The 16,836-nt window shown below is 36.8% G+C and overlaps 1 protein-coding gene across 1 annotated transcript; it reads left to right on the top strand.

The window, feature by feature from the left end:
* Positions 1–15,247: 15,247 nt before the first annotated feature.
* On the top strand, positions 15,248–16,445 carry LOC139854260 (uncharacterized). Its single transcript, XM_071843576.1, has 2 exons — positions 15,248–15,636; positions 15,965–16,445. Exons 1-2 carry the CDS (start codon positions 15,248–15,250, stop codon positions 16,443–16,445), a joined length of 870 nt encoding a protein of 289 aa, XP_071699677.1.
* The last annotated feature ends 391 nt before the right edge of the window (positions 16,446–16,836 follow it).

The following is a 16,836-nucleotide window of genomic DNA, read 5'->3' as shown; positions in this document are numbered from 1 at the left end:
CGCTAAACAACCACACCACTAAACTAACTGAGCTGTTCTGTATTTCATGATTTAAATCACAACTAATTCCTTAAAACCCTTTAACTCGATTATTGTAATTTTCTCCCAAACAAGATCACTGTAATCTTTCTCCTTTTCCCATCATCATAATCACGTATCATGATAATCATTAATCGTCCCCAACGTGGGTTTCGGCCCAACATTTTAAACACCTCGGCCCAATTAGGAGCTCGGCCCAACAATCCACACCTCTTAAGCAGCTCTTTATAAATACAAAAAAAACTCGCAGGTTCCAGGTTTCGAACCCATGACCTCTTATTTCCTGACCACGCACCCTAACCATCTGGTCCACTTTGTTTATCTGAAATATATCATAACTAATATCTTTTTAGTCATTAACTGTTTCATCCCTCTCCTTTAATACAAAACCCAGGACTATTCATCCTCTTCTCCATTTTTCATCAAGCTCACCATTATCATATCATCTTCGTGATAATCATCATTTCACTCGCATCATAACATCATCATTCTTAAAACATCTTAATCATATCGTATATCATTACCCTCGTCATCATCTTTCCATATCTAACATCATCATCGTCTTCGTCATTACACGTCACTGTAATCGGAAATGGAAGCAAGAACAGCTGCTTTAGCAGCATACACGAGCAGTGGCATTCGTAGTGGTGTGCAGGTGGCGAAAAAAATAATAATAACATTGGTGGTGATCTACGGTGCTCACAGTTAAACCGAAAACTTAACTAGGTGAGAGAGAGGAGAGTGAGGTGAGAGATGGTGTTTTTCGATGGGGTATTTTCTAAGGGTGATGATTCGAATAGCGAAGAAAAAAAAACAGTAGTAACAACAAGAGTAAGAGAGTGATGGTGTAAGTTTTTACGAAGAAATGAAAACACAAGATAACGATGGTGGATGACGGTTTATAAAGAAAGGAGAATGAGGTGATGGTAGTTCATGGTGGTGATTGGTGGTACCTGATGGTGGCAGCCAAGTGACCGGCGGTGCAATGGTGAGGTTTGAGACTGTCGTGAGAAAAAAAAAATTAACATGCGAAGGTGAGTTTAAGTGGAGGTGGTGGACGATGGTGGTGTTCGGTGAGCTGCAGTGGGTAGTCGAAACAGAAGTAGAGGCGGCCGGAGGTGGTGTCGTTTGAGAATGTGGATGATGGCCAGAGTTCATGGTGAACATTTCTTTATCCCTCTCTCTGCTACACATATATGGGTATATATATAGATATATGATTTATCTAATTTTATAATTATAATATTAATATTAATTAATAATAATAATAATAATAATAGATAATGAAATTAGGATCACAGATCGCATAGTATATAATAATTGTAATAGTTCAGCAGCCATTGAGTTGGCATTTACCTACCGACACTATTCACGGGACGTGTCCATTGCTAAACAGTTAACGTACAAAAGTGTTCCTAAAAATCTCAAACTTTTAGATTAAACATATTTAATTATTTCACTCATTACCTGTTTGAAACCTGATAAAAAAGGTTTGATAATTATTTATTTTCTGTTCCAATTTATATGTACGGAGTACAAAAACTTAGGTTGAAATGGTAAAAAAAATATTTATCAAAACTATTATCTTTTTAATCAAATTTTTGGAACAACTTTTATTTTAAAACTTCTTATATATATATTAGACCTATTTTAAAATAATTAAACGTCAACCGAAAGTTACAGACATTTACCATTTAAGCTCAAAATTAATTATATTTAATATACACTGTGCATATATATAAACAGTTTTAAATAACAAAATCTACTACGCACATAAATATATAATAAATGATTAAATTAAATATTACAATATATATATATATATATATATATATATATATATATATATATATATATATATATATATATATATATATACAAGAAATATACATATAGAATAATAGTTTTTATTACAATGTATTCTATTGTACATAATTATTTATAACAATAAATGTATATAATAGTTTCTTAATGTTTATGTTATTATATATATTATACCTATATTTATATATACACATATTTATATATGTCCACATATTTATAAGCAATGGTTCGTGAATCATCGGGAACAGTCGAAAGTAAATTGAATATGTGAACATTGTTTCAAAATTTTCTAGACTCAATATTACATACCTTGCTTATCGTATTGAAATCATATAAAGATCAGTTTAAATTTGGTCGGAAATTCCCGGGTCATCACACTTCGGGTTTGATGGAAGTTCAACTTAAGTCTTTTGAATGGATATCTAATCGCATAAAGAATCAAAGGTTGGATTGGCTTGGTTGGATCTCAGATCCATGGTCTTATCTTGTGTAATGTAAAAGTGTAGTAGTTGCTATCTCCGCAACTTTCGGGATTTTGTTATTTTTTGTACGTTGTGTTTTCTTTGTTCATGTCGGTCTAGTGCGTTTTTGTACGGGTTTCCCCCCTTAGCGGGTTCGTGTTTTAATCTAATCTTGCCTTTCGAAAACAAAAATGTTATGAATGAAGTTAATTATGAACCATGAGAATCTATTGATTAACATTTCGAATGATTAAATGAACAATTCGAATGATATAAGATTACGTTATTAACCTTTTGTATGAATAAAAAAATATTTCAGTTTTTTAAGAATTTTTATTATAATTTTAAGAATAAATTACATATAATTTAGCCATTTAGGTGTCTAATGATTAAAATATTAATTCAATTATGAATGGTTCTGATTCAACACTAAATGTTGAAATATTCAGTATCACAAATAAATGTACAGAATGTTGAACCACTAAGTATTTAATGTTCAACCGTTCAACTAAAAAGTAATCAAACCATCCCAAGTAGAGAGAGAGATGAGTGATATTGCACATTTCTCATATATTTACTATGGCAATATCCGTCATTTTCAGTCCATTTGGATACGGTTTTAGTTGATATTCGTGATTATTTTGTGGATTATGGTTTTGGAGCCGAGAAGTTAATTATCACGCATTTGAAGTTTTTTGAGGGAATTATTAGAGTTATGATGCGTTCGAGTTGAAGGGAAAGTGAAAAGCAAAGAGTCAGCTATTCGGCGCTCCGCTCAAATATTTGGCGCCCCGCTCCATCGGCGCTCCGCTCCAAAGATCGGCGCTCCGCTCCGTATAACAGCATTTCCAAGCCGAGAGAAAAATAAAAAGAAAAAGATATTTCCTTTGTTATGGAGCGCCACGCCGTTTATCGGAGCATCGCGCGACCTGGTGACTTTTTGGGTATAAAAGCTGATTTTCAACCCTAATTGATATATCTTTTTAGCAGCCGATTTTGGGAGTATTAATGGCGATTTTCAGTCACTTTTGGGGAATTCCAAGGTCACTATAACGCTCCAATCATTCCGATTTCAAGGATCAATCTCAGCACTCATCAAGATTCGTCGTGTTAGGTTGATTCTAAATTATCAAACAATGTTTTCTTTATTATTTGTTATCTTGATTTCTTTTGTTGCCATGGTTATTGGCTAAGTTATTTAATGTTTGTCTAGACTTATAAACCTTTGTATTGGATGCTACTTATCAGTTATTCTTTTAATTAATGATGATTTGATGTTTGAATTAAAGAACGATTCTTATTGAAGCTATACTTTTCGATTCAATTGGTTGTGTACTTGTTTGATAGAACGAGAGTTCATTAATTTAGTACATTAATTTACAATTGGTTTGTTTTAATTGGTTGTTTGCTTACTCGGAGATGAGAGTAAATTGAATTCAAAAGGCTAGACGAAATAGGGGTGAATCACACACAACGAGAGTTGGTGTGATTGTGATTCGAGTCTTCATCTCAGTTGAGATATTTAGTTACATTTAGGAGGTCTTAGGCTACGGGGAATTCTGTGTCGTGTAATCTTAATTGAAGTGTTTGCGCTGGGGAATTCCAGGTGAACCGACTAGATAATTCACATAAGCTAGATAATAACTGGGGCTTAATCTAAATGCATCCAATACTAGGTGTAAAAGGTCTAGACAAGCATTCTTTCTCATAATTGTTTACAACTATCTTGTTTTATTTGTTTGTTGCTTTAAAGCTTAAATCTCAAAAATACCCAAAATATTGTCCTTTTCTGTTTTTAGATAAGAATCATTATTGATTTGGCTAATCGTTAAATAGCCAACAAAACTATTATCTCGTAATTTCCAATTTAATATATTAACTTAGTTTGATTTCATTAGTAGCAACCTTAATTTCCACGTTTAAACTGTCCTTGGAACGAATATGGATTTACCAACTTCATTCTATTGCACGATCGGGTACACTGCCCGTTAGTGTGTAGTAATCTTTTTAACCGGTATTTTCCACATATAAATTATAGACGCGATTTTACACATCAATGAGAGAGAGAGAGAGAGAGAGGGGGAGAAAAAAAACTTTGACGTTTCACTCAAGGGAAGATCAAGATGATGGAAGGGGAGTTTGGACAACACAACGTGGAGATTCATGGGGGTTAACAAGAAGCGAGTAACGTTGTTCATGTTTTTTAACTTTCCGACAACCTGGGGTGTGGGAGAGTTGAAACAAGCTTTCTCAAGGTTTGGTCATGTTTGCGACATTTACATTGCCAGGAAGAAACTGAAGAGCGGTCACTGGTTTGGTTTTGTGAGATATGAGGATATCAATGATGAAGGTAAAATGCTAGAACAATTAAACAAAGTCTCGTTGATGGGATGGGGTTTAAGGGCATTCAAGGCTCATGAAAGGAAATCTGGTGGTTACAAATATCACTCGAAGGAAGGTTATAAACCTGACAACTTCATAACCAAACCTATACATGAGATGAAAGCTCATAAGAATGAAGTTGTATGGAAGATGAAAATCCCCAAAGATAAAACATATGACAAGAAGGACTCGGTTAATCCCACTCCTGCTGAAGCTTTCCCTACCAAAATTCCACAACAAGTGAATGCCAAGAAATTGAATTCAGAAGAAGAGGAAAAGGAAGAAAAAGGTAATCCTCAATCCAGTAACTTCATGGGTGAATGGTACTTTCCTGAAAAATTTCGTCAAGTAATTTTGGAGGATGAAAACGTTAATGCTAACTATCTAAGCAAGGATTTGGTAGGCGAAGTCTCAAACTACAAATTACTAGATCAACTCAAAAAATTGTGTGAAGAAGAGGGTCTATTAAACTGTAATTTGAAATTTCTTGGTGGTCACAAAGTGTTAATTGTTCTGGAATCTGAAGATGTTGTGCTAAACATCCTAAACAATGAACATCATGGCATTAAAAGGTGGATCAAGAATCTTAGGAGATGGGATAATCCTGCCATACCGAAAGGAAGAATGACTTGGTTAAATGTGTCCGGAGTTCCAGTATCAAGTTGGTGTGAAAAAACTTTTGAAAAGATTGGTTCGTGGTGGGGTCAAGTCATTGATATGGAAAATTGCTCATTCGTAGGGGATCAAAATCTCACCTTTGGCAGAATTCTAATTGATCTAAGTGCTGAGGATTGGGGTACGATTAATGATAAGGCAATGGTCACTAAAGGAAACAATGTCTTTTATGTTAATGTAATTGAAGAGATTAAGGACATAATTCAAATAGACTTTGATGAAGAAGAAAGCTTTGTTAATGACTGTGATTTATCAACAAACTCCGATAGTGATGAGGATATGGAAGATGAAACTCCGGTTGATTCCTCCGACGATGAGTCTCCAGCAGGAAACCCAATCGGTTCACCGGGTAATGCATTGGGAATGAGGAGGATGGAAACAGAACCCTTCATCTCTCATTGTTCCAATGGTGGTGTCAAATAGGGCAGACATTGAATGTAATTATGATCAGGCAGATATCCAAGAAGAGAATTTGAAGAGTCAAGGATTAATTATCCTAATCATAAGCAAAAGCTCGAATCAAGTGGGCAGGAGGAGTTGGATCATGAAGGCCCAATTGCAGCTGAAATGGGCCAAGTCAGTCCCAACAGTTTAATTCGAAAATCTAAGCCCAACTGTGCAGTACCTGTGTTTGATTTTAGCCCAAATTCAAATATCTTAGTGGATCTAGACTTCAATTTATCTAAGGAGCCCAACGCCCAAGTCAATTTCAAGCCTAATTCTACATCTGTCGTGGAGCAAGCAGAGTTTAGCATAGACGATATCGAGAAGCACTTGACAGCCTTCAAAGAATCCATCGTTAATAACTCACCTCGTCAAGATAGGGTTAAACTCCAAATCACATATCATCAATCAAAATCATCATCAAAGGATATGTGGGGGAAATTGAGGGAATGGAAATCTTCATCTTGTATTGCTAAAGCAAATGAATTGGCTCGAAAGAAACTTAGGTCTTCTACTCGTTCATCAGGAGGCACAAAAAGGCAACACGAAGCCTCACTCAACGACATATGGGGGTTAAATCAAGGCGTACATAATCAAATGTTAGCAAAGATAGCATTAACCTGTGTGATTACGCCAAAATTCTTGGCTTTTCAGATGCTCCAGATCTGTAAGCTTCTTTTCTCATGTTTTGTGTTTGAGTCAATTAATTGATCAATGAAGATTATGTCGGTAAATATTCGGGGCCTTAAGAAAGAAGGGAAAGTGTCTTGGATTAGGGGGTTGATTTCTAAAGAAAATTCGGTTGTAGCAGTGCTACAGGAAACAATGTGTAGGAAGGTAAATGTCAGATGGATTGAAGCTGTTTGGGGTTCGGGTAATTTCTGTTATGCTGTCAAAAGTTCACTAGGTAGATTGGGGGGACTGGTCACCATTTGGGACTCAAATGTTTTTACTCTTTTCTCTAAGCCGGATGCCAAACCTCGATTGCTAAAATGGGTCTTGCTCTTGCAAGAATTTGATATCGAGATTAAGGACAAGAAAGGTGCCGAAAATCTCGCGGCTGACCATCTTTCTAGACTTGAAAATCCCAATCTTGAAGTACTCCATGAATCGAGTATTAAAGATGATTTTTACGATGAATACCTCATGCGAATAGAGAAGGTGGAAGACCCGTGGTATGTTGATTTCGCCAATTACATTGTTGGGGGTCCCTAGAAACCGGTTGGTCACATCAGAAAAGGAAGAAATTCTTTAGTGACCTAAAATATTATTTTTGGGAAGACCCTTATCTATTTAGGCAATGTGCGGATGGAGTTATTCGCAGGTGCATTTCGGGGAATGAATGCACTCAAATTCTTCTTGATTGTCACCTTGGTCCAACGGGTGGGCACTTTGGTCCCCAAATCACGGGGAGGAAAGTTTACGAGGTCGGTTTCTATTGGCCTACAATATTCAAAGATGCCTACACTATTTGTAAGGCTTGTGATGCGTGCCAACGGGCCGGTCAAATCACTAAACGGGATGAAATGCCTCAACAAAGCATCCAAGTATGCGAGGTGTTCGATGTGTGGGGAATTGACTTTATGGGGCCCTTTCCGAAGTCTCATTCTTATCTCTACATACTTGTTGCCATAGACTATGTTTCAAAATGGGCGGAGGCAAAACCTCTCCCAACAAATGATGGCCGAGTTGTAGTAACCTTTTTGATGGAACTTTTCTCAAGGTTTGGCACACCAAAAGCCTTTATCGGTGACCGAGGCACCCACTTTTGCAATAAGCAATTAGAAAATGTGTTGAAAAGATATGGAGTGATCCATAAAATTTCAACATCTTATCATCCCCAAACAAGTGGGCAGGTGGAGAATACCAATCGGTCTTTAAAACGCATACTTGAAAAGACCGAAAAGACCGTTGGTGCAAATCCAAAAGAGTGGTCTGTTAAGTTAAACGATGCATTGTGGGCTTTTCGCACGACCTACAAAATACCTATTGGAACCACTCCTTTCCGAATGGTATACGGGAAAGCATGCCATCTCCCTTTGGAGATTGAACACAAAGCGCATTGGGCGCTAAGAGCATGTAATTTTGATTACAAAGAGGCGGGTCGGTTACGTTTGACCCAATTGAATGAATTAGACGAGTTGAGACTTGAAGCCTATGACAACTCTCTAATTTATAAAGAAAACACTAAACAATGGCACGATAAGCGATTGAAAATTCCAAAGGAATTCATGGAAGGAGATCGTGTCCTTGTTTACAATGCCCGTTTCAAATTATCACCAGGAAAACTCAAGTCTCGATGGTCGGGACCATTTGTTGTTAGAAGAGTGTATCCTTATGGTACGATTGAAGTGGTGAACTGGAAGGGCGACATTTTTAAGGTGAATGGCCACCGGGTCAAACACTATGTCGATGGTCCCCTGAAAATCGTAGACGAGGTTAACCTCAACTTCGAGAACAAAGCTTAAATCAAAATAGGGACGATTTGGGTGAACGACTCGTTAAAGAAAGTTCGCGCGTGTAAATAGTTTGAATTGAGTATTTTATGATTAGTGTGCTTGTTTTTAATGTACAAAATGATCTACGATGGTGATATGAACTTTTGTGTGTTAAAAATGAGAATTTTTAGGAGTTTTATTAAAATTTTGAGCCACCAGACTAGTGGGACGCCGTCCAAAATTCATTGGACGCCGTCCAAATTCAAAGAGTTTTCTAAAAAACAGGTCAGTAATCTTTAGTTCATCTGGACGCCGTCCTAATTTTTGGACGTCGTCCGGTTCTTAACGATGGGACGCCGTCCCGATATTTGGACGCCGTCCAGTGCTTAACAATGGGACGCCGTCCCGAAATCTGGACACTGTCCAGAGTCCTGACCTAGAAAAAATAAACGCGTTTTAAGGCTTATCCACCCCAATTTTCAACCACAAAACACACTCCTCTCTATTTTTCTCTCCCACAAACGAACCAACTCTCAAAAACCCTAATTTCTTCTTTCAATTTCGTGATTTCTTCCTTCAAATCCAAGCTTGAATCATGTTTTCTAGGGTATTGCTACTCCCTTTTCACACTTTTTTTTCTTGATTACTTGATTTGTATGCTTATATGTATGATTTGGTGAAAGTAAGTGTGGGGTGTTTGATTTGCATGATTTTTGCTTAGATTAACATGCCTTAGTTGTTTAATTACCCATTATGTCTTGATTTTGCAATAATTACATGTTTAATGGGTGTGTTCATGAATCTAGGGTTTGTAGTGATTAAATCCAAAATTAGGGCCTTTACTTTAGACTTTTGGGTTTGTTTGTGATGTTTATGAAGATTGTGAATGCTTAATATATTATTGGTGTTGTAGATGTCAATTTGGCGGGTCGTAAATTGAATTTTCTTGAATTTCTAGCATGCTTTGAATTGTAATGTTCTTATGAAAGATGTATGCTTGATTTTCACATGTTTAGGCCTATTGAAGTGGATTGATGGTATGGCATGCTATAATGTAGTTGCATTATGGAAAGATAATGGTCATTTTGAACTAAATTGTGATATTTGTACTATGATTGTAATGGATATAATTTGCATACAAGTTCTACATGTTATGACTTAGATTTATGAACGCAACATGCTTGAGTCCTAAGTTGATGCTTAATTGTGAATTTTGCGATCCATATTTTTGAAAGTGTATTTGCAAGCTTATGTTGACTTTGGTTGACTTTGATTAAATATTTTGAAAACATATGCTTTTTCTTCTTTGAATCACAATGCTTATGAACTTTGAATGGAATGACTAATTTCCCTTGCTACTCGGTTATGTTTTTAGCTAACACTAACACAACGGTTTCTATATTCTTTTGGTTTGGTGTTATTGTGTTTTGCAGGGACAATCTAGCCGAGGTGGACAACCGAAAAGAGGCAGAACATCAAGAAACGTTCCACCACCACCACAACAACATTATACATCATCTTTTGAAGAAGAAGAGGAGGACCTAAATGATCCTCAAGTTTGGTTAAGACAAATTCATAACGACGAAGATTACGCAGAGACTTTTAATAGGATAAACAGTAGGCCAATAAATGCCACGTGGTATTTTATTTGGGCCCCGTTGAATGAGGCGGGTTTGCACAACCATGTTTCCCGCCTATTAGCCATTCCCTATTAGAGGATCATTTCTTACGCATGGGAGCACGTTTTTAGCATCCGCGAACAAATTTATCTGGTATTATTAAAGGAATTTTACTCAACTTTAAGATTTAATAACGTGCGTGATCCTTTGTCAAATGAATTTCTTCGGTTTCGACTAAGGGATGTAGATAGAGGGTTAAGCAGAGTTGGGTTATGTAGAGTGTTGGGCATATTCGAGGAGCTTAACGACAACCAATTGAGAATTTACTTGACAACTTCCGATTACCATGGTAGAGTTCCCTTTAATGAGATAGGTTTTTGGCAAAGAATTTGTGGGCAGAATGCATCTAGGCCATTTAAATCAAGTAGGCACCGGTATAATGAAATTGCAAGCCCCGATGATAGACTTCTTCATCGACTTATCGCATGCACTTTCAATGCGAGAGTTGAGGGAAATGAAAAGGTTAAAACGTTGGATCTATGGATAATGGATCAAATAAAATGGGGTTGCTATACGGATATTTCGGGGATGATAGGCAACTATTTTCTAGCCATCGCCACTAAGACGCGGAGAGAAAAGCCTCTTCTTGGGGGCCACTATATCACGAGGATTGCTCGTCACTTTAACATAGATTTCAGCCGATTGATGGAGTGTGATCACTCCATGAAAGCTATAAAGAAAGTTTCTTATGTAAATGCTAAGATTCTTATGTACGACAGAAATAGGCGTTTAGTGCCTTTCGTCGTAGGTGAAGCAAGTGGTAGTGGAGCAAATGTTCAACAGGAACAACAAGAGGAAGAGGAAGCAGAAATGAAAGCTCAAACTAATGTTCAGGATCAAGGGCCTTGGAATCCATCCCAAACCAGTTGGGATAATTTGGTTAATAGTGTGAACAACATGAGGTTGAGTCCGAATGAGTAGAGGACTCATAATGATCGTATGTGGGAAACTATGCAGAGAATGGAGCAACGCCAGATTGCTCAAGTACATGATCAGGGGTGGAACAGTTATGGTATTGATTGGAATAACCATAACACCGAGTTATTTTATTCCAACCCCGATCAGTACTATGGGACAACACGCCTGACACCCACATACTACACTGATCCTCTTAACCCACCTCCTCATTACCCAATTTATGATTCTAACGCTACGATGCAGGATGCCAGGAACAGGTTTGAGCAGCAATACCCGCAGGGACGCCAAAGCAGAGATGGCTCAGGAAATTACTTTTGGCCGTACGATAACTGAAGGTCTGGGTGCCTATTATCATTTTGTTACATTACTTTGAGACTATTTATTTATTTCTTGTGGTGTGTTTTTAAACAATGTTTGGTTTGTAATATTAACTAATTTGAAAATGGTTGTGGTTGTAGAAACACCATTATTTTTAGTATTATTTGTTTGGTTGGTTATTTTGTGCAGCGTGATTGAACTTCAAAGACTGTCATTAAGTTCAGCAACATTTGATATTATGATGTATGTTTGATGCTAATCGCGGAGTAGACGATGCTCTTATGCTGGCAGTAAGTTCAGCGGCATCCGTCTACATGTTCCACGATTTACAGGTTAAAAATTTTAAAATTTCTACAATCACCCTATCACTTTGCCCTCTAAATTTAATCTTTTTTTTATTTCATGCAATGAGGACCTTGCATGATCTCAAGTGTGGGGTGGGAGATAGAAATTTATCGGGAATTCGTTTTACAAAAATTAAGGCATTTATGATTAAAAAAAATTTTAAATTTTCAGGTAGCCTAAGAAACGAAAATTGTCCAAAAACCATGTTACATACATTGTGTTCTAAAAACTAGAAAAGAAATGTTGAGTTATGTTTTAAATTATTAATAGTCTTTGAAGTTGCACTATCATTCAATTATTTGAATGAAAATCCTACTAGTTTAGTAAAGCTAACTTGTAGGTCACTTGTACCAAAACGAGTGTAAACCGTGAGAGAGCGGTGATTGCATAGCTTGGTCGAAAACCGGACCTCGTGTCAGATCAAAAACCTAAGGGCGGTCTTCATTGTTCAGAACCCAGGCAATGCATGCGCTCGACCACTTTGTATAACCCATAGGAGTAAAGTCTCCCAATCGACACACTTGCTGATTTATTTCAAAAGTTGTAGTCCAGACCAGTTGTAGGGTGACGAAAAATCTTGAAAAGTCATTGCTAACATCGACTGGAAATCTACCAGGCCTCAACATTAAATAGGGAAACTGGTAGTCAGACTTATCTCGATGAGAGAGATCTGTCTTGTCAAATGGGGAGCGCACTATGATACACAAAATATCTGTGATTGATCAGATCCTCAGTGGATAACCTCCTGAAAGGTAAAATATCAGCTTTTAAGACTGATGAACCTCAATCTTCATGATTGATTTAACGGATTAGATGATTACCTCATGATTATCAATGATATTCGGACGTAATGTGTATCCTCCTAAGCACATTATTTTCTTACCAACATCTCGTGATGTTAGGTACTGTGGGAGGGATTGGCTTGACCAATAGCGGGAAACCCGCACTCATTTTTCAAAATTCAGAAAATCCGACAAAATCAGAAAACGTGCCTAGTGTAAAAACTAGAACTACATTTTCAAAAACATAAAATGTTTTCATAAGATCCTGATTTCCGTAGGATCAAAATTTTTTCGGATACTTGACTCTAATCTCCCAAAAATGTGTGTGTGTGTTCTCATTGTGTATATAGCATGAGTGTGATTCCAATATAGGTGTTTTGTACTTAAAGCATGTATTTCATATAGCGTGAGTTGCGTTTCAAATAACGTGTGTATTTCGTGTGCTTCGCATGATTTGTGTGATGTGTGTACTCTATGTTGTGTAAACAGTGTTTGATATTGTTCTACTTTATAAGAAAGATTTGCTTGAGGACAAGCAAGGTTTAAGTGTGGGGTGTTTGATATTGCTAAATTACATCATATATATCTCTAGCAATATCGTGAGAAATACTCTCGAATCAAGGATAGTTAAGGCGGTTTTTACAAGTAATGCACGAAGGTATGTAAATTGTATCGAAAAGTGGTTTATAAAGAATTTTGATGAATTACGACCATTATATGAGTTGTGATATCATAATGGTTGATCCCGACACAAGTTATGGTCAAATTAGCGCTTTAAAATGATAAAACAAGGCTTCAGATATGTTGGGCTCCGTCCAAAATTGTTGGGACTCCGTCCAAATTAAGGGATATGAAAGAAAAACGAGACAGTAATCCCTAGTTCATCTGGACGCTGTCCAGATCTTCACAACGGGATGCCGTCCAAGCAAGTGGGATGCCGTCCAGCTCTTTACAACTGGACGCCGTCCAGTGGTAGGTTTCAGCCTACTTTTGACTTTTTGGGCCACTTTAACCACTTTAAAAATGAATGATTTAGAGACCAGTTTACATACACGAACCAGAGGAGTTAGAAGACGATTTTAGGAGCTATTTTGGAGAACTTCAAGCTTTTTGAAGAGGCTTATCATCCAAGAATCAAGATTCAACACCTTCTCCATCCAAGATTCATTCTCTAATAGGTTCATTTCTTGTTCTTAACAATGAATTCCACTTACCTCTTGATTGCTCTGTTGTTTGTTAATATGATTGTTGGCTAAACTCTATAATGTTTATCTAGATTAATAACTGAGGTATTGGATGTAATCTTATAGATTGAATGTATTTTGTGTGATAGTTTTAAGTTTGATTCAAGAACATGCTTATTGATGTTAAAAATCATTTGTAACTAGTTAATTGATATGTTGTTGATAAAGAGAACTCTTGTTGATTTATCATATTGATTTACAATCAGCTTGTCTTAGATTGATTGTTTACTAAACCGGACCAAGGGGGTAAATTAGATTCAATTGGTTAGACGATATAGGGATGAATTGTATGCAATGAACGTTTGTACAATTATTGATAACTATGAACATAGAAGTCAAGTTTCAAGCCTTAGAACTAGTTAAGTTATCCGATTATAAATACAAGAACTATAGTGAAAAGGGAACCCTTGATCTTGTAATTGTGTTTGCGTGTTTACTAAAGAGAACTCTTGGTAAACCTATTAGATAACTTACACACATATTCATTCAATCGGGTCCTAACAATATAACTTACATCCAATACTGAGGGTAAAATATCTAGATGAACATTTCGTCTCTTTGATCTAAATCAAACTATCTTATTTGATTTCTTTGCACTTGTTTTCATTATATAAACTTAAAAGACCAAAAATATCGTTTTTACTTTTAATCTTCTCTGATTTGGTTAATCGTTAAATAGCCACAAAAACATAATATCTTGTACCTTTAAGTTTCATTTACTTAGTTAATCATAATATAGTTTCTAATTCTAGTTTGACTAATACAACTGTCTTTGGAACGATACACAGAATTTATCATTTGCTATACTACTACACGATCGGGTACACTGCCCGTTAGTGTGTGTAATCTTTAAAACCGGCATATTTCATACAACAATTCATATACCACGTTTTGCACATCAACCCATAAGTCTTATTGGGAGTTACTACAAGATAATTGCAAAAATCCTATCAATTAGACTTAAAGGGGTGATAGATAAGATCATTGGGTGGGAGCAAAGTGCCTATGTGAAAGGTAGATCCATTCTAGATAGCATCGGGGTGATAGATAAGATCATTGGGTGGGAGCAAAGTGCCTATGTGAAAGGTAGATCCATTCTAGATAGCATCTTAATTGGGAATGAATTGGTAGAAGATGTTAGAAAAAGGAAAGCTAAATGTTGCATATTCAAAGCCGACATTGAAAAGGCTTTTGATAGTGTGTGTTGGAAGTTTCTATTTGATATCATGAGCAATATGTGCTTTGGAGAAAAATGGAAGAAATGGATACTCGCCTGTCTTCGATCGGCTTCGGTCTCGGTCCTAGTTAACGGGTCTCCTACCGATGAATTCAAGCTACATAGAGGTATTCGTCAAGGTGATCCACTATCTCCATATCTTTTTATTATTGCTAGTGAGGGGCTAAATATTTTGGCTAATATTGCAATTAAAGAACGGCTATTGAGAGGGGTAGAGATCGGTTGTGACAAAATAATGATTTCGCACCTACAATTCGCGGACGATACCATTTTCTTTGGTGATTGGGGGAAAAAATACGTGAGTAATATCTTGAAGACACTTACTTGTTTTGAAAAAGCATACGGGTTAAAGGTTAATATGGCCAAAAGTGTACTCTATGGCGTGGGTGTTCCTTTTGAGGATGTAGAGAAAATGGCTGCTAAATTTTGGTGTAGGCAAACTCCCCTTTAGTTATTTAGGAATGCCCAATGGTGACAAAATGAACAAAAGAGAAGCTTGGGAAGTGGTGATTGAAAATTTTAATAAAAGGTTATCGGGTTGGAAAACTAGAACGATGTCATTCGGTGGAAGGCTAACACTCATTAAATCGGTCCTTAGTAGCTTACCCTTGTATTTCTTCTCGTTGTTTCATGCACCCTCCAACATCATCAATCTTGTCGAAGGTATGCGTCGTAAGTTCTTTTGGGGTGGGACGGGGGATGAAAATAAACTTGCATGGGTTAATTGGGATTCTATTCTTCAACCATACGGGAAGGGCGGGTTAAATATTGGGTCGTTAAAAGCAAAAAAAACCTTTCTCTTTTGGGTAAATGGTGGTGGAGATTCAAAGTTGAAAATAAGTCATTATGGGTAAACGTGATTAAAAGCATATATGGGCGGGATGGGGGGTTGGGTCTAATACTAATGTTTCTCATGTTAAGCATCGTTCAGTGTGGAGGAACATTATCAAGATCAGGAGCGAATTTCATAAGTTAGGTATCAACAAGGATAGTTTCTTTGAATGAAGAATTGGGGACGGGAGAGACATCAGCTTCTGGAATGAGGCTTGGGTGGGTGAATCTATGTTTAAGCAAGAGTTTCCGAGGCTATACCGATTAGAACGTGATGTAAGTGTGAAAGTAAATGACAGAATCAAGGTGGACGGTAACGCGTGGATGTTTATGTGGAACTGATCCAGGGAATTAACTGGTCGACTTCATGGGGAACCGTCTAATCTCGAAGCTAGAGTGAGAACAATCGGAAGTATGAATGAGGAAGAAAGCAAGTGGATCTTCAAACCGAGCGGCAAAGAAAATTACTCCTCAAAGTTGGTGGCCTCGTCTATTGATGCACTACTTCTAGAAGGTAATTCATCCGACCCCGAAACGTTACGAAATAACCTTATGCCTCAAAAACTAGGTATTTTCGTGTGGAAGGCTCTGAAAAATAGATTACCGACTAAAGTAGAGCTAGAGAAGCGAGGCATCATCCTTGAATCTTTACTTTGTCCATTACGTAACAAGGTGAACGAGACAGTGGAGCATGCACTATTTTCATGTGATCAAGCCAAATTGGTTTGGAAAGGTGTACTAAAATGGTGGGAAGTGAATTCGGGAGTGAATGTGGGGATAGGAAATGCTTTTTGTGGTAAAGTATTGGTGGGGAATCAAAGCATTTAAAAAATTTATGGTAAGCAATTGAATGGGTGACGGGATATTGCATTTGGAAAAATAGAAATTTAAAAGTGTTTTCAAATGATAATTGGGCGACACCGAAAATAATCAACGAGATTCAAACCCAATCGTTCGAGTGGATTAAAAACCGTTCAAATTTGCGATACATCGAATGGCAACAATGGCTACTTCACCCGAGTAATCTAAGCTTTCCTCAAGTGAACAATCTTGATCCGGGTTGAAATCTTTGTGTATTGATATTGTATCAATTGTATCAATGTTCATGTATATACTTCGTGCTGTATGTTAAGCTATAGGCTTCTGAGTGATGTAAATAATTGTGGTTAATTTAATACAAAATTTTGCTTTCCAAAAAAAAAAAAAAAAAACAAAAAAA

Source organism: Rutidosis leptorrhynchoides, chromosome 1 (genome assembly GCF_046630445.1).
Source record: "Rutidosis leptorrhynchoides isolate AG116_Rl617_1_P2 chromosome 1, CSIRO_AGI_Rlap_v1, whole genome shotgun sequence".
In the NCBI taxonomy this organism is placed as follows: Eukaryota; Viridiplantae; Streptophyta; class Magnoliopsida; order Asterales; family Asteraceae; genus Rutidosis; species Rutidosis leptorrhynchoides.
This window is presented reverse-complemented; position numbering and strand designations above follow the sequence as displayed.